We start from the raw sequence: 15,526 nt of genomic DNA, 5'->3' as shown, positions 1-15,526 counted from the left end.
TCTTGCCTTCCCGGGGTCCTGTGGGCTCAATATCACTCCAGGGTTTTACAGTGTGACGTACAGCATAATGAAGTTATGTTGAAGGGGCGCTTGGAGATGGAGGTTTTCCTTGTCTCCCCGGTCAATTGAATCCTTACAGTGGTGGGATAATGAAGTTAACTTATTCAGAGGGGTCCGCTGGGTTTTTAGAACAACCCGAACAATAACTACCGATGCCAGTTCCAGTGGGCGGGGGGCCCATCTTGGAGCTATGGTAACCCAGGGGTCATGGTCTAATTCGGAAAAGAGTCTCTCCTCCAACGCTAAAGAGTTACTAGCGATAGACAGGGCAGTCAATTATTTTCTAGTTTTTCTTCAAAATCGTGACAAAAGGTTTTCTCTGATAATAAAATCGCAGTAGCTTACATGAACCATCAAGGCATGATTGTGCAAGTTTGGTGTGAAAGAACTTGACTGGCTACACAGAACCTTGACCTCAATTCAATTATTACAAATATGCTCAAACTAGAATGGAGACTGAGCCAGGCCTTCTCGTCATCAGTGCTTGACTTCACAAATGCTGTCCTGGAGAAAAGGGCAAAAGTTCCCGCAAACACCTAGCAGAAAGCCTTCTCAGAAGAGTGAAATCTGTTTGGCTTCAAAGAGGAGTGGGGTGGACTAACTTCAAGGATTTACAGTAGAATGAGATGCTATAAAAGATCCTGTATATGTGTAGGTATCCAAGTCCATAGTGTATATATATTGATATAAATGTATATCCAGTTACACTTTCAACCTTGGAAAAATAGAATTACTTACTGGTAATTCGGTTTGTAATAACCCACCATGACCGCACACAGGAGGATGTAGCCCCACCCTAATACGGACAGGAAATTCGAAGAGGTTTAAATAGCCCCTCCCACATCCTCCCTCCAGTGTTATTACAAAGGACCACAAGAGTATAGATGCTTCAAATTAATTTTTATTTCTACTGAGCCGGCTGTCGTAGAAACAATAAGTGAGGGGGAGGGAATTACCCGTGCTATCGTGGTGGGTCATTAGAAACTGAATTACCGGGAAGTCTAATTCTATTTTCTCTAAACCCCTCCACGATAGCACACAGGAGGTATACCAAAGATATACTAGGGAGGGATAATAGTCTGAAGGACCTTCCTTCCGAAGGCTAAATCTCCAACAGACATTGGGTCTACTCTGTAGTGTTTGGAGAAAGTATGAATGGAGGACCACGTAGCAGCTCTGCAAATCTGCTCGATGGATGAGCTGGCTTTTTCAGCCCTGGAGACATATCGCCCTTGCAGAATGGGCCTTGAGCCTTGCTGGAGGGGGTAGATCCTGGAACTGGTAAGCCTCTGTAATTGCCCTCTAAATCCAGTTGGCTATTGTGGATTTTGCAGCCTTCTTTCCTCTGTACCTTGTGTATGGACAAATAGGTTCTTGTCTTTCCTTTCTTCTTTTGTTTCCTGAAGATAGTGCAGTACTATTCTCCGAACATCTAGAATGTGGAATGCCATTTCTTTCTTGTCTTTTGGGTTGTCACAAAATGATGGAAGAATTATCACCTGAGATCTGTGGAAATTTGAGACCACCTTAGGTAGAAATGAAGGGTCAAGGTGGAAAATTAGACGATCTTCCAGGATTCTCAGGTAGGGTTCGTTGACCGAAAGGGCCTGTAGTTCACACACTCTTCTGGCTGTAGTTATTGGCACCAGGAAAGCAGTTTTCCAGGTCAGCCTGTCCAGTCTTAAAGCCGATAAGGACTCAAAGGGTGGAAGGGTTAACCCCTTCAGAACAATGTTAAGGTCCCGGGGGGAACCAAGTCTGTTACTCTAGGGTGGATGCGGGTGGCTGCTGTCATAAATCTTCTCACCCACTGATGTTCAGCTAGTCTTTGATCAAAGTATGAGCTTAACGCTGCTACCTGGACCTTAAAAGTACTAGGGCTGAGACCTTTGTCCAGACCTTCTTGTAGAAAATCTAGAATCTGTGCCACATCAGCCCTATGAGGGTCTGGGTGAGTGGGTGCACACCACCTTAAGAAGGTTTTCCAGATCTTATGGTAAATGGTGTTCGTTACAGGTTTCCTGCTCTTCTCGAGAGTTTTGATGACTTTCTCTGAGAGGCGTCTTGTTTTTAATATTAGGAATTCAGAAGCCAGGCAGCTAGGTGTAGTCTCTCGGGATCCGGATGGTGAATTGGTCCCTGGAGAAGGAGATCTTTGATGGGAGGAAGGATTAGAGGGTTCTCCACACAGACTGTTACGAACCAACTTCTTTTTGGCCAGAGAGGGGCCACTAGGATTACTCTGGTCCCTTTGGTCCTTATCTTTTGTAAGGTTTTTGAAAGGATAGGCAGTGGGGAAAGGCATACGCTAGTTGGAATTCCCATTGGTGAGCGAATGCGTCCACGCCCAAGCAAGGGCCGTTTGGATCCAGGGAGAAATATTGAGGTACCTTCGCGTTATGGTGTCCGGCAAAGAGATCTACCCCTCTGGATAGCCCCATCTCTCGACTAACATCTGGAAGACGTCTGGGTTTAGGCTCCACTCTCCTGGATGAAGCTATGTTCTGCTTAAGAAATTGGCCTGGACATTGACTGAACCTTTGATATGAAGAGCCGACAGGGATAGAAGATGTTCTTCGGCCCAGGAAAATATTCTCGCAGAGATTGCTTTTAAAGCTTTCGTATATTGTGCCCCCTTGATGACCAAGGTGGGCTACTGTGGTGATATTGTCTGAAAATATCTGTATGCGAGTTTTCTGGACCAGAGGCTCTGCTGCTCTGAGGACTTCCTCTACAGCTTTTAATTCTCTGAAATTTGATGAGCGCTGGCTCACCTCTTTGGTCCATATACCCTGGAATAGCTCTTGGGGAGACCATGGCTCCCCATCCCTTCCTGCTGGCATCCACTTTTATGGTTACTAGTGGATTCTGGATCCATGGTACTCCTCTGTTCAGATTTTTCACGCTCAGCCACCAAAATAGAGAGGTCTTTACCTGTGGTGGTATAGGGATTTTCCTGTTCAGAGACCGTGGAGATCCGTCCCAATTCGTAAGGATGTGGGTCTGTAATGCCCGGGTACGCGCCTGAGCCCAGGCAACCATGTGGATACAGGATGTCATAGACCCGAGGACCGACATGGCATCTCTCAATGATACTGATCTCCTGCTTCTTAGGACATTGATTTTTGCTTTTAGCATGACCTGTTTTTGTTTGGGCAGAAATGACATCTGGCTGTGGGAATCCAATAGTACTCCTAGAAATGTTTTTGTCATGGAGGGTACCATATCCGATTTTTTGTGGTTCACTAACCAGCCGAGAGACGATAGGATCTGAGTGGTCAACTGTATATGTTCTTGGAGTACTGGTACTGAGGGCCCGATTAATAACAGGTCGTCGAAGTATGGTACTATTGAAATTTTCTGACCCCCAAATATAAGTCCTGACTTCTGACATGACCTTTGTAAATATTTGCGGGGCTGGTGATATCCTGAATGGTAGAACACTGAACTGGTAGTGGACTATTTGTTCCCCTTGAGTCACTGCGCATCTTAGGAACCTCCTGTGAAGTGGATGTATGGGGATGTGGTAATATGCATCTTGGAGATAGATTGTGGCCAAGACATGGTCCTGTCCTATCAGGGGGACCGTCGACCTGATGGATTCAATCTTGAATCGTTGGTAGTGGATTATACTGATTCAGTGGCCTTAGATTGATTATCACTCGGTGTGAGCCATTTGTTTTTTTTTATTAGGAAGAGTCTGGAATAAAGTCCTGTGCCTATCTCCCTTGTAGGAACCAGGGATATCACCCCTGAGGACAATAAGTCTGTAAGACCGGATATCAGGGTGGCCTGCAGACTCTGAGAAGAGAGCTGTGTTAACTTTATTCTTTGTGGAGGATAGGAAGAGAAATGTATTTTTACTCCAAACTCGACTACCCTCAGGACCTACGGGTCTGCGCAGATTTCTTTCCACTGATCGAGAAAATTCGAGATGCGGCCCCCGACTGTCCTGACGTTGATTTTGGGAGAGAAAAAGATTCTTGCCTCCTCTACCTTTTGGGTAGCTCCATCGTCCTGTTTTCCCTTTACCCCTATATTGAGGGGTCTGTTCTTGGGAGCGACGAAAAGGCCTTTTCCTTACATTTCTAGGTTCCAGGAGGGCCTTCTTGTCTGAGGCCTTCTCTAGATCATCTAGTGCTGGCCCGAACATGTATTTCCCTTTAAAGGGGGTGGAACACAATTTAATTTTTGATGCCACATCGCCGCTCCAGGATTTCAACCATAGGGCCCTTCTTACAGAGTTTGATAACCCAGATGCTCTTGCCGCCACTCTCACTGATTCTGCAGAAGCATCTGCTAAAACCCTGTAGCTTTCTGTAGAAGTGGTAGGGATGCTAAGAGGTCTCCTCTGGGGGTGCCCGAAACTAGGTGTTCCTCCAGTTGATCTGGCCAACGAGCCATTGATCGAGCTACGCCCGTAGAGACTGCGTTGGTGTTTAATAGTGCTGCCGAGGTCTCCAAGGATTTTGAGTAGTCCCTCCATTTGGCGTTCCAAGGGGTCTTTTAATTGAAAGGAATCTTCAAAAGGGGAGTGTGGTTTTCTTTGCCACTCGTGCAATCTGGATATCCACTCTTGGGACTTCAGACCAGCATTCTGTAGTCTGGTGGATTACAATCTATCCTTTAACTCCGTAGGGGTATTAAACCTCTTTTCTGGAGATTCCCACTCCTCTAAGACTAAGTCCCTAATACTCTGGTGTATAGGGAACACTAATTTTTTTATGGAACGTAGTCCCCCAAACATCTGATCCTGTAATGTCTGGGGAACTTTTTCTTCCTCGACCTCCATAGTTCTCCTTACTGCCATGAGGACTTCCTCCAAGCTATCGAATGGAAAGTAATATCTCTCTCGCTAGGAGTTATCAGGAGTTGGACTCAGTTCACCTTCCTCTGGAAGATCTTCCGAGATATTCATCTCCTCTTGAAAGTCTTCCTCCCCTCCCTCTGCCGGGCTGATCTTCCTCTTTTTGCCTGCTGAGGGAGTAGATGTAGTATCCTGACTAGGTGAGGGTGTAGGGAGAGTGACTGAGAGTAAGGAGGATTTGATCGCTTGACGTACAATCCTTTATTTCTTCCGTTAAGGAAGGTTATTCCTGCCTGATAATCTTCTCCGTACAGTCCTTGCATAGGGGCTTTCTATGGGAGGATGATAGCTTTTTTGTACAGATGGGACATCTGCGTGACGGTTTAGCTTTGTCTCCAGCTGCAGGTTCCATGTCTCCCTACAAGAGAGGGGAGAAGGGAAAGGGAGCGATAATCACTATTACCTGCATCTGGGAGATGGACTACCAGTGCCACACTTACTGGGACCGGACCGGCGCTGGGCTCAACAGATGCAGAGTCAGAAGCTTCAACAGACATGGTTTTGTCCTACCTGCAGATGTCTTCCTGTCCAGGGCTCCGGCTCCTTCATGGGTGACTGGACCAGCGCCTCCCTCTGTTAGAGGGCTCCTCCCCCAGTGTCCAGGTGAAGACATGTGATCACCAGCGGCTACACCGCTCTTTTCCCAGTTAGTGTTTGCTGCGGTCCACAAAACCGCCGGAAGGGACGTCATCATCCACCGCCCGGCGTCAGACGTCACTTCCGGCGCCACGGCGTGCGCTCCTCATCCTGGAGACCGGCATTGCCTGCGCATCCAGCGGGAGAGGAGGAGGAGATGGACCAGAGAGCTCAAAGAGGCCTCTGGCCGGAAGATCCTGCAGACCTTGCCCGAGAGCGTGGACTGGAGGAGGGGGTCCCGAATCCGGAGGAGACTGGAGCAGCGTATGTGAGGAGGAGAGGTAAATCGCTTGATCCCCCGCTAATAGCTTTCTCCCAGTGCCTGTCGCCGGCCCAGCACACCGGGGATGACCTCTTCATCCCTGATAGGGACAGGAAATAAACAAACACTGGAGGGAGGATGTGGGAAGGGCTATTTAAACTTCTTCGTATTTCCTGTCCCTATTAAGGTGGGGCTACATCCTCCTGTGTGCTGTTGTGGGGGGCTATTAGAGAAAAGATTTTTATTTACTCTGGAACCCTACTCCCCTTACCATCAAAAAAAGAAGCTTGTTGAATGGGAGAACTAGACAGTAAGATCTTCTGTTAGGAGTTTAAAATACTGTTTTATCCAAATTATGATTGCGCATTCAACCAAGCTAGAGAACATAAAAAAGGGGCCTTTTATACATTTTCATTCACCGAACCACTTTAGATTTTTTTAACCAAATTACATTTTAAAGAAAACATGGCTGTACCCAAATCATAGGTCAAAATAGCCAAACTCTAGGGACTTCGCTCTGACAAACATACCACTTTAAAACACTCCTGAACTCTAATATAATACTGTGGGATAGAGTTTAGCCATAAAGCTACATTTCCTTCATCCAATTACGTATTTATTTATATAGCACCATTGATTCCATGGTGCTGTACATAAGGGGTTACATTCAAAATACAGATATCACTTACCTTAAAAATGAAATGATAAAACTCTGCTTGCCTACAGCCACCACTAGCGGAAGCTCATTGCAAATGATGTATACAGTGAATATTGATCATAAAAAGCTGTAGAAATCCCTATATAGTGACAACTGAGATTTGGTGTATTACCACCAGACCCGTAGCAGCTGCATGATCCGCCTCTTTGGCCAGTACAGCAATAAATCAATCACTTGTGGCACTGCGCACTCTACTAAATACCCAAATTCTGTTTGTAACCCTTAACAAGAAGAACCATGTCCACACACAGTCATCAGTTTAGCAATTTATTTATATACAAGTTACTGTTGCCGTGAACACAAACCGTTTTAAAATAAAGCGACTTGATTTTTTCCCCCTAATACATTAGGTTTCCGTAGGAATTTATGAGCAGCTGATATAGGACATACCACATTTTCTATCCTAAAACAAAAAAACAATTCAACGTGGAATAGTAGTGTTAGTACATATAACCATCGGATAGCACAAATTCCCTGGATGAAACAGACTACAAATAAATAGATGTGAACGGTTAAAACAAATCAAACACACTTAATATTGTCTTAACCCTTCATTAAATATTAAAAAAGGAACACAAATTGTACTTTCTAGGTAATCCAGGTGTCTCTGGTTAAGCACAATTATTTCTATGAACTGTGATTTGCAAATTATACACAAAAATGCTCTAAAGAAAGCAAAAAAAAAAAAAGAAAGAATTAAAATGGTTATAGTTCGCAAAAAAATAGGAAGAAAATTGTATTTATTGCAGGAGCAGATCTCCTGAACAACAGACGGGGCTAACCTCAGTCTGTTCTCTGAGCACATATCCTGAGAAGTCTCAACTGTATGTAGTGTCTCAAACCCGACACCTCTTTGGTACAGGGCAGAGTTTAGAAATGTCATCTTATTTCAAAGCATAAGCATCCATCGGTTTTCTCAGCATTTCTCCATGCATAATACAGAGATGTACAATAGGGATTAACCTGCAATGTATGAAAATCAAGTGACGCTTCAACATGTCAAGCACACAATAAGGGGATATAAACCAGCACAACTTGTGAAGCTGGTCTCCAAGGGTTAAATCCTTTGCTGCCTATGTGGGCATACATTTTTGGGACTATACCCCACAAAGACCTTTTTATAGCATTCAGGGATGGATACACTAATATCCTAGGAGGCAATTGTAGGACCCAACCATATTAACTGTGGAATGTTTATATACAAAATGGATCAAATTTACCATCATAATATATAGACTGTGAAACGTAATCTAAGAGTGATGAAAACAAGCCATTGCATTCACATGTACAGAAGCGAATTGCAAGTCACTTTTTGCATCCATAGATCATGGCAACACAAACACTTATAATGCACAGACAACACAGACGACAATCTTTGCCATTTATACACATGAAGCCTTAGCTTTGTAATTGGGTAGAACACATTATTCGACATATTACTAAATCAAGTCTTCGTCTTCATTTGAAGTGCTACTGTGAAGTACCATACTGGAACGTCAATGTTTAACAGCCCGCTGCTTTAGTCAGTTACAGCAATAAAAAGTCTATATTCCTCAAATGAGATGAGTTGTAGAACGACTGAAGGTATGGTACTTCCGTTCAAACAGGTTCACCATCGATGGAGAAGGCACATGCTGTACGGGTAAAGAAAATACATGAGCATAACACTACCAGAATGGATAACGTGTAATGAATGTGCCTTTATAACAGATCCTTCACCATATTTCACATTACAAGCTGCATACATAAATAGCTCCCTTACATCGGATGATTCTGGTGTACTTAGATTTTTTATTTTATGTCAGAATGGCTTTATAATCCATTATGAACGTTTGAAGCCATTTTCCACCCACCTGGCCTGATTGACAGCTCCTCAGTGTCCTTCCTCCCCCTACTGAGATCTCACACTGCTCAGCACACGCTGCAGCTGTCAGGCTGGGCGGAGATTGAATATAGTTGAACTTATGAGCCATTTCATTCTCTGACTGTACTCCTAAAATGTTCATCTTAATATTAGGCGTATAGAGACCTTCTTAATTCAACTTTCAGAGTCAGTAATTCGATCTTAGATCTGAGGAGGCCGGTTTATTTTGTTACATATGCAGTTTGCATAGTGAAATCTGATAAGAGATCCACTTTAAAAAAGGCATTAGAAAGACATTCTAGAGAATGAGAAGTGAAACCAAACCGTCCCAATTTGTGCATCAGTGACAAGGTGGAGACTTTGCTTTCTTTCCAAGTTTTTATTCAAATAAAATTTTTCTTTGCATGTTACACAAATACAATTTTCTCTAAAACAACGTAATCAATACAGACTCCTGATACAAATCCTTGATTGCCAAGCCTACCGTTTTCTCTCAACTCCCCCATATACATTGTTTGGCTCGACCATTTTTCTGCTCTCCCCATAGAGAACTTGAATGTTGAGCTGTTAGTCTGAATAACATAGGATGACCGCACTTGGACCAATTTCAGAGAAAAAAAAAAAAAAAATACTCAGCTGCAATCATGCATGCTCTGATTCATGCTGCATGGGCAGCATAAATCAAATGACAGGTGTCCTTTAACATTAAGGGTTTCAGCAAAATAAGGACAGGTTTTGAAAACCTACTATAAAAGAGTGCAACATGCACATATAAAAGAACAATTTGTCAATCATCCCAAATTTGGAGTGCGTTTTGTTTTTTTAGGCATGGATTGTTTTAAAACCGTAAACTGAGGCCTATTCACCTCGCAGTACCCATCGGCAGATACTGAAGCAATGTGTGCTCTGTTAGAAAGTCAATAGTAGCGCTGCAACCTGTAATTGGTTGCAGTGGTCAGGTGATTAGAAAATTCCATCAGAAAAACATCCGATGAGAGCTTCTAGTCACCTGACCACAGCAGTTATCCTGGTGACTTCCGAACAAAGCCGTAAATCGCTTTTGGATCCAGCGTGCGCTCCAGACCTGTATCTGTAGGGGGGTGTGGAAAGAGGAGTATGCCTCAGTTTATCGTTTGAGATGTAAATATTTTTTTTCTAGGCATGAACAGATTTTAGTGTCAGACAACCTCTTTAGGGGCGTATTCCCACACCAATTTATTCATACATGGTTATAAAAAGCAGCTGTGTAAGCAGGACTAGGTTAGGGCAGGCTTTTAGTTGAACACCGTAAGGTTTTTACTCAATGGAAGCAAGCAGAAAAGTTAAAAAGGTAAGAAACGTATTAAAAAGTTGCTGAAAGGCCACAAATACACCATTAGTGATATGTAGCAAAGCCACAATAGATTGTATCTAGCTAAAATATTCTTTAAAATCCTTGGAAAGAAAGTCCAAAACAAAATTGTGCATAATGTGCCTAGAAGTTTCAATAGACGGCCATCACCAGTTCTCCGATGTGGTGACCAGTAGTGAAAATTGTAACATCACATCTATGAAGCTCACGCGAGTTTATGGTTCACAGCGAGGGCCCTGATCATTTGGTCCTGCATATTCTGTAGTTACAATTTGGGGAATATTATGCGTTTCCCCCAGCGGACTAGTTGTATAAAGCTGAGGGGTAGACTGGCTTGCTTCTCCTTTTAAAGAGCGAGACAAAGCACACAATATTCCATGGGACCTGGGACTCAGCGAGCTCCCATCAAGTGAGTTCGATCGATGAACAGTAGTGTGTTTAGCTGCTCCATTTATGTCGAATGTAGAGGAAGAGCGTGTCATCTATAAACAGGAATGAAGCGTACTTTAAGTCAGGAGGTATGATAGCTTTCTCTAATAAGACATGTCAAAAAGTTTAAGGATATGTTCTCACGATCAGGACCCGCTGCGGCCCGAAGCTGCAGAACTGCTGCCCTCATGAAAATGAGCGGACACGCATTTTTTTTCCCACATGCAGATTTTCCCCATTGATGAAAATCTGCAAAATCCACATGAGGATCCGCAAGAGAAATGGACATGCTGCGTGTCTGAAAGAGGCACCGCATGTCTGTTTCTGCTGATGACCTGCAGGTGCACAGAGACGCATAGCGGCCATGGGATTTCTAGAAATCTCATCCACTATGCTGCAACATCTGGCCGCTGCAGTTTTGATGCTGCATAAATATGCAGCGTCAAAACCGCAGTGAATCCTGAACGTGGGCAGGCACCCTTAATTGTTCTACGGTGGTATGCAAAGTGGCATCTTCTTCACTTCCCAGCAGCCAGTAAACCCCCTTTATAGGAGGAGGCAGCAAACGTTTGCCCCCAAAAATTTGTTTAGTAGCAAACACTAGAAAGGAAGACACATTCAATGAGAATCTTCAGTTGCATGTTTCAGTTGAGAGGGGAAAGGACACAAAATGTCGGACACATATTGGACTGGCTCAGTATATAGCAATTACATCACTCCAGAAAGAACAAGACCACTCAGCAATCGTAGAGGAAAAAAACCATACCAATAGGGGAAAGAAAAACCCCTACTACGTCATCTGTCAGATGACTGTCAGAAAAGATGCAAGCTCCAATATGGAACCTGCATCAAAGACTGATAACCGCTGATCGAGGGGTCACTTCCACTCCTACCCCACCCCCCCAAAAAAAAGCATATTTGGCATCACTGCTTCTGTAAGTCTATGAAAATATAAAAAGTTAATCTAGTGCAGTGGCTTGCATAAGTATTCACCCACCTTGGCATTTTTTGTGTTTTGCAACCTCACAACCTGGAATTTCATTTTTTTTTTTTTTCAAGTGTTTGCACCAGTTCATGTAAAGAACCTGCCTACAACTGTGAACATTTGGTTTTCTTTTTATTGTGAAGCAAACAACAAATAGAATAAAATAACTAAAAACTTCATTGTGCATAACTATTAACCCCCTAGTACTTTATCCAGCTTCCTTTGTGGCAATTACAGCTACAAGTCACTTTGGATAAGTCTCTATGAGCCTTACACATATTGCCACTGAGATTTTTGCCCATTCCTCAAGGCAAAACTGTTCCAGCTTCAAGTTAGATGGTTTCCCCTAGTGAACAGCAATATGCAAGTCTGACCACAGATTCTCAATTGGATTAAGATCTGGGCTTTGACTAGACCACTCCAAAACATTTACATATTTCCCTTTAAACCACTCGAGTGTTGCTTTAGCAGTATGCTTTGGGTTATTGTCTTGTTGGAAGGTGAACCTCCGTCCCAGTCTCAAATCACTGACAGACTGAAACAGGTTTTGCTCAAGAATATCCTTGTATTTCGCACCATCCATCTTCCCATCGACTCAGACCTGTCACGGTTGAGTCAGAGGTGACAGTCGCCCTGCAGTGGTTTGCAGGAGATCTCCACGTTTGCAATGCAGACAGCTGCCTAGATAGGAGGCTGTGTTTACGACCCAGCGACTACCTCCCTTTAGTCTGGGTGTATATATAACTGGTGTGTCTAGGTGGGCGTCGCCAGTTATACTCATTTCCACTTGGAACTTGGCTGAAGCAGCATCACGTTCTCTCTGGAGTCTTGAGGTCGTGTGCCCTGTTGGAGTTTTCTTCTAAAGCGAAGTTGTTATTCCCTTGTGTTGTCTTTCCCTTTTGTCTTTAGAGTGCTAGCGGAGGTTGACTAGTGTTCATCTCCTTCCACCCCCAGCTATAGCCTTGCGCCAGGGATAGTAGGGCAAGGCACGTGATCGGCGACAGCTGCAGAGACTATACAGGGACGTTAGGAGGAGACAGGGTGATGCTAGTCCAGATTAGGAGGTCTCCTCTTACCCCTTTCCTTAGTGTCTGGCTCCCTTTCCCCTCTGTGTTGCACTCACACCTGGCATGACAACCAGCCGAGCACGTTTTGGGGGAAAAAAAAAAAAACGACAAGATTGACATTTTTGGTTTTCTTTGTGTGTTTTTGGGCATGAACCTTTTTTTTTTTTTTTCTCTCCTTACTCCCTTTAGTATTGGATCAGTTGCATTCTGACTCTGGAGGTGAATGACCTCCACTGTGAGGTTCAGCAGCAGTATCAGAGGTTACAGGCTGCCAATGTGGGGGTCTCTGCAGGTAGGCCTGTCCAGCCTGAGCCCAAGGATGCCCTCCCGGACAGGTTTTCAGGAGGTAGGGACAGGTTTTTTGTGTTTAAGGAGGCACGCAAATTGTATTTCAAGCTTCGTCCCTACTACTCCAGTAATGAGGAGCAAGGGGTTGGCATTGTGATCTCTCTACTGCAGGGAGATCCTCAGTCGTGGTTGTTTTCGTTATCGCAGGATTCGGTTTGTCTCCAATCTGTGGAGGTTTTTTTGGAGCTCTTGCCCTTATCTATGATGACCCTGACCGAGTCGCCTTGGCCGAGTCTAAACTACGTCGCCATCAGCTGGGGATTCAGTCAGTGGAAACAGTACAGTTCGGAATTCCGTAGATGGGCAACAAATTTCAAGTGGAATGACTCAGCCCTTAAAAGTCAAATTTTGTGAGGGGCTAAAGGAAAGGCTGAAAGAACCCTTGGCTGTATAGGATACCCCTCAGTCCTTGAAGGCTGCCATGTCTTCGGCCATACGCCTAGATAGGCGCCTTCGGGATAGAAGGGTGCGACCTCCTTCTCTAGGGCCTTCTTGTCGGGGTTGTGTACCTTTGCCAAGGGAGCGGTCTGGGGGTGAACCAGTACTGGGGGAGGTGGAGGAACCTATGCAGTTAGGGGGTGTCTCTCCATCATACATCTCCCCGGAGATTCGCAAGACAAAAGGCATATATATGTTTTTTTTGTGGGAAAAAGGGACACTTTGTTGGGACCTGTCCTTCAATTGCTAAACAAAAAGACTCAATTAACTCTCAGTAGTCTGGAGTTGGATAAACAAGGGGTGCATTTGTGGCCAAACTGCAGTTCCCGCTTTGTCCTGACTGCAGAGGTGGTGCTAGAGAGCAAAATAAAAAAAAAAAAATTGTGTGTTTGTTGACCATGGAGCCGGGGTCAGCATGTTTAATGCTGTTTGTGAAAACTCATTGTCTAGCTTGCTGTGCTTTAGCTGAACCCATTTCCATCTTTGCCATCGACTCGGCGCCACTTGCACAGAAAGCATTTACTCAGATTGTACATAATGTGAAACTGAGGGTGGAGTCAGTTCATTGTGAAATCATTGCTTGCTATGTTTTGGAGAATCTCCCTACTCAGTTTTGGGTATCCCTTGGCTTGTTAAACATAATCCATTGGTGGATTGGCAAACCAGGGAGATCATTGAATAGGGAGATTACTGCCATGAGAACTGTCTGAATGTTTCCATTGCTGCTGTCTCTGCGTAGATACTGCCTGCTTTTGTGTCGGGTTTTGAGGATGTTTTTCCTGAGAAGGGGTGTCAGGATTTGCCTCCTCATCGTGCTTATGACTGTCCTATTAACCTGACCCCCAGAGCTAAACTACCGAAGTCCAGACTGTATAATCTTTATGGGCTTGAGAGACAAGCCATGAAGGATTTCATTGTGTAAAGTCTGGAGAAGGGACATATCAGACCCTCATCTTCGCCCATGGCGGCAGGGTTCTTCTTTGTGAAGAAAAAAGATGGCGGTCTACGTCCCTGTTTAGATTTCCGGGAATTAAATCAAATTACCATCAGTGATCCATACCCTCATCCTCTGATTCCCGATTTATTCAGCCACATTGGGGGAGCTAAGGTATTCTCCAAGTTGGATTTAAGAGGAGCCTACAATCTGGTTAGAAATCAGAGAAGGGGGACGAATGGAAGACAGCGTTCATTACCCCGGAAGGTCATTCCGTGAGTCTGGTTATGCAGTTTGGCTTGACCAATGCACCTGCTGTATTCCAGCATTTCATAAATGATATTTTTCATAATTTGGTGGGGAGGTTTGTGGTGTTTATCTGGACGATATTTTGCTTTAGTCACCTGATTTTGAGACCCATCGGGGGCATGTTAAGCAGGTGCTCCAGATATTAAGGGATAAACTATGCTAAACTAGAGAAATGTGCTTTTGCTGTTCAGGAGGTGCAGTTTTTGGGGTACTTGTTGTCATCTTCAGGTTTTCGGATGGATCCGGAGAAGATCCGTCCAGTACTTGACAGGGAACGTCCAGAGAACCTGAAGGCCCTACGTTTTCTGGGCTTTACTAATTTTTACAAGAAATTCATCCAAAATTACTCTGTTGTAGTGAAACCCCTTACTGACATGACTAAGAAGGGGTCTGATTTTTCCAAATGGTTGGAGACTTCCCTCCAGGCTTTTTCTTTCTTAACCCCTTTAAAGCCCATGACGTACTAATACGCGTCTGTGCCCTGGGCTTTAAGAGCCTGACCCGTATTAGTACGTCATGGCGATCGCGAGAGCACACAGGCTGTGCGGGCGCGATCGCCGCCGGGTGTCAGCTGATTTTCACAGCTGACACCCGATACTATGTGCAGGGAGCGGTCCTGCACCACTCCCAGCACATTAACCACCGCAATGCTGCGATCGAAGTCGATCGCAGCATTGCGGCGGCAAGGGGAGGTGATCGCCGATACTCACCTCCTCTTCCGGCTTCCAGCGATGTCTGCCGCGGCTTCCCTGGTGTTGCCATGACGACCCGATGTCGTCATGACAACATCCGGGTCACCAGACAGCAGGAAGATTGTTTGGACATGCGCAGTGCATCTCCAAACAATCTTCTCCCTGTCCAGCGCTGACAGCCTGCATGGCACAGGGATGGTGCTGCATTCCTGTGCCATGCAGGCGATCAGAATAAAAAAAGTGAAAGTCCCATAGTGGGACAAAGTAAAAAAGTAAAAAAACTGTCTGAAAGTGAAAAAAAATATTAAAAAAAAAATTGTAAAAATAAAAAAAAAAATAAAAAAAATAATCCACTAAAAATAAAAATATAATGTACCCATCAATAAATATTATTAAAAAAAAAACAAACAATAAAAGTACACATATTTGGTATCACCGCGTCCGTAACGACCTGACCTAGAAAACTGTTCCACTAGTTAACACCTTCAGTGAACACGGTAAAAAAAAAAATAAAAAAAACAAAAGCAAAAAACAATGCTTTATCATCATACCGCCAAACAAAAAAT

General features: G+C 44.2%; 1 protein-coding gene across 6 annotated transcripts in view; it reads right to left on the bottom strand.

The window, feature by feature from the left end:
* Positions 1-6,804: 6,804 nt before the first annotated feature.
* The window catches only part of ECT2 (epithelial cell transforming 2), a 77,985-nt gene continuing 69,263 nt past the window's right edge, over positions 6,805-15,526 (bottom strand). For 4 of the 6 annotated variants that reach the window (XM_073674911.1, XM_073674909.1, XM_073674912.1 and 1 more), the window contains one exon: positions 8,881-10,240. In XM_073674911.1, the coding sequence (XP_073531012.1) occupies positions 9,974-10,240 (267 nt within the window). In that variant the 3' untranslated portion in view covers positions 8,881-9,973. Of the gene's footprint in view, positions 8,178-8,880; positions 10,241-15,526 lie in introns of those variants that run through there. The other 2 variants (XM_073674913.1, XM_073674914.1) reach the window with 1 other exon arrangement.

Source organism: Phyllobates terribilis, unplaced genomic scaffold (assembly GCF_046119375.1).
Source record: "Phyllobates terribilis strain yellow unplaced genomic scaffold, ASM4611937v1 Scaffold_3__8_contigs__length_932513732, whole genome shotgun sequence".
Classification (NCBI taxonomy): Eukaryota; Metazoa; Chordata; class Amphibia; order Anura; family Dendrobatidae; genus Phyllobates; species Phyllobates terribilis.
This window is presented reverse-complemented; position numbering and strand designations above follow the sequence as displayed.